This window comes from Anneissia japonica, unplaced genomic scaffold (assembly GCF_011630105.1).
Source record: "Anneissia japonica isolate Jap-2015-1 unplaced genomic scaffold, ASM1163010v1 scaffold1104_len307771_cov217, whole genome shotgun sequence".
Taxonomy (NCBI): Eukaryota; Metazoa; Echinodermata; class Crinoidea; order Comatulida; family Comatulidae; genus Anneissia; species Anneissia japonica.
The window spans coordinates 225,746-227,308 of NW_022755771.1; the positions used below are offsets into that span (position 1 = coordinate 225,746).

General features: G+C 37.7%; 1 protein-coding gene across 1 annotated transcript in view; it reads right to left on the minus strand.

Annotated features, from left to right (window-relative positions):
* Positions 1-1,563, minus strand: part of LOC117123740 (extracellular calcium-sensing receptor-like) — a 33,501-nt gene continuing 31,938 nt past the window's right edge. The window contains exons 3-4 of the mRNA XM_033269745.1: positions 838-941; positions 1-208 (exon numbers count right to left, since the gene is read on the minus strand). Coding sequence (XP_033125636.1) covers positions 1-208; positions 838-941 — 312 coding nt within the window. The remainder of the gene's footprint in view (positions 209-837; positions 942-1,563) is intronic.

Sequence of the window (1,563 nt, forward strand, 5' to 3'; positions counted from 1 at the left end):
CTATAGTACCTGGTTGTACCTTGGTTTCAGCTTTCCTGCATCTGCAATCTCGACATATGACTTAGGTTCTGTGAATTGTGACAAAACCTCAAAAAGTCCCACCTCAAGGCCAGTCATAATTTTGAGACATGAAAATGCACCACTGAACATCATCTCTAATTTTCCCTTAAACTCGTCAGCTGTTTCCTTGCTGTCCATCACTGATTTCCTGTAAAACCAAAGTTAAATTATGAAGAAACAAAATGTAATTAATAGCAAGCTGCATGATTTTTATGGACTCTGGTATAGTTCAAACTAGGTGGATAAACTCAACTCATTGAGCTTATCCACCTTCCAGTCTGAACTAGGTGCCTTTCAAGCCAGGCGTTGTCCCTATAGATACTAGGCCTGGCGTGCCACCCGCTCTAACGTTTCTAAGACAGGCTTTAATCACTTCGGTGTATCAATAATTGACCAACCAGCATTCAATGACGCAGTTGCTGGCGTGCTGTAAGCGAACGTACGTTTTGTGCACAATGTTTTGGAAATCATTTCCTGTTTCCGGTTTATAAATACGCAAATTTAACTTTCGGTTCTCGCACCTGTCTAATCCAGCTAGTCTGAACACCCGGCAAAGTTAAGCTGGGCTTAATCTTGAGCTGGGCTTAACTCCAAGTCTGAACATAGCCTAAAAATAATCTAGCTTATGCTTATTTAATGCTGGAGTTAATAATGCATTCTGAAGTCTCTGTCTCTTATACACATCTCCACCTTTGCACTACCCATCAGCCACTACCACCCACCCCCCCACCGCACCCATTTCAAGACTCTCAGATACACCACTGACCCTAACATTACCTCTCTTTCCAGTTCAACTCAATATCTGCACACTTAGTGAGTATTTGAAAACCGTCTACTAGAATGATTTTGCTGTGCCCAGTTTTCGAAAGAGAAAATTGTCTCTAGGTGGATACATCCCACTATAAATAACTTTCCTGACTTTCCTTGGTGTTGCCCACCAAAGAAAACCGAAATAAACAACTTTTAAGACAACAAATTTATTGTGATTGTTTGATACCCAACAGCTGGCTGTTCTCGAATAAAAAAAGTTCAAGAAAGTGACTGACAGGAATATTTAAAATGTATAGGGTTATATAATGGTTTGATGATGTGATCAATATACATTAATATTCATGAGTGCAATCCATTTCACATAAGTAGAAGTAACAAAAGGTCATTGAATTTATAATTTATGGTATGGTGAAATAATAAAATGATAAGCGAGCCTATCAGTAATGTCATACTTAATGGAAAAAAAAAATTCTTATAAAGGGAAATAAAAAAAATATAAAGGTGAAAATATTGGTTGATTTCATATAAAATACTGCAGCTAATATTTAAGACATATTTTGCTACTGTTTTCAAACACAAGCCTTCCAAAACCTGTGGCATTTCAGTAATTTCCATAGTGTATGTTTCAACACTATGTAATTTGAGTAAATATTTCCAGTGGCGTAAATTGGAGTTTTTGGCGCCCAGGGCAAGAAGTAAAATGGCGCCCCTTTCAATTTCTGAGGTAATTTG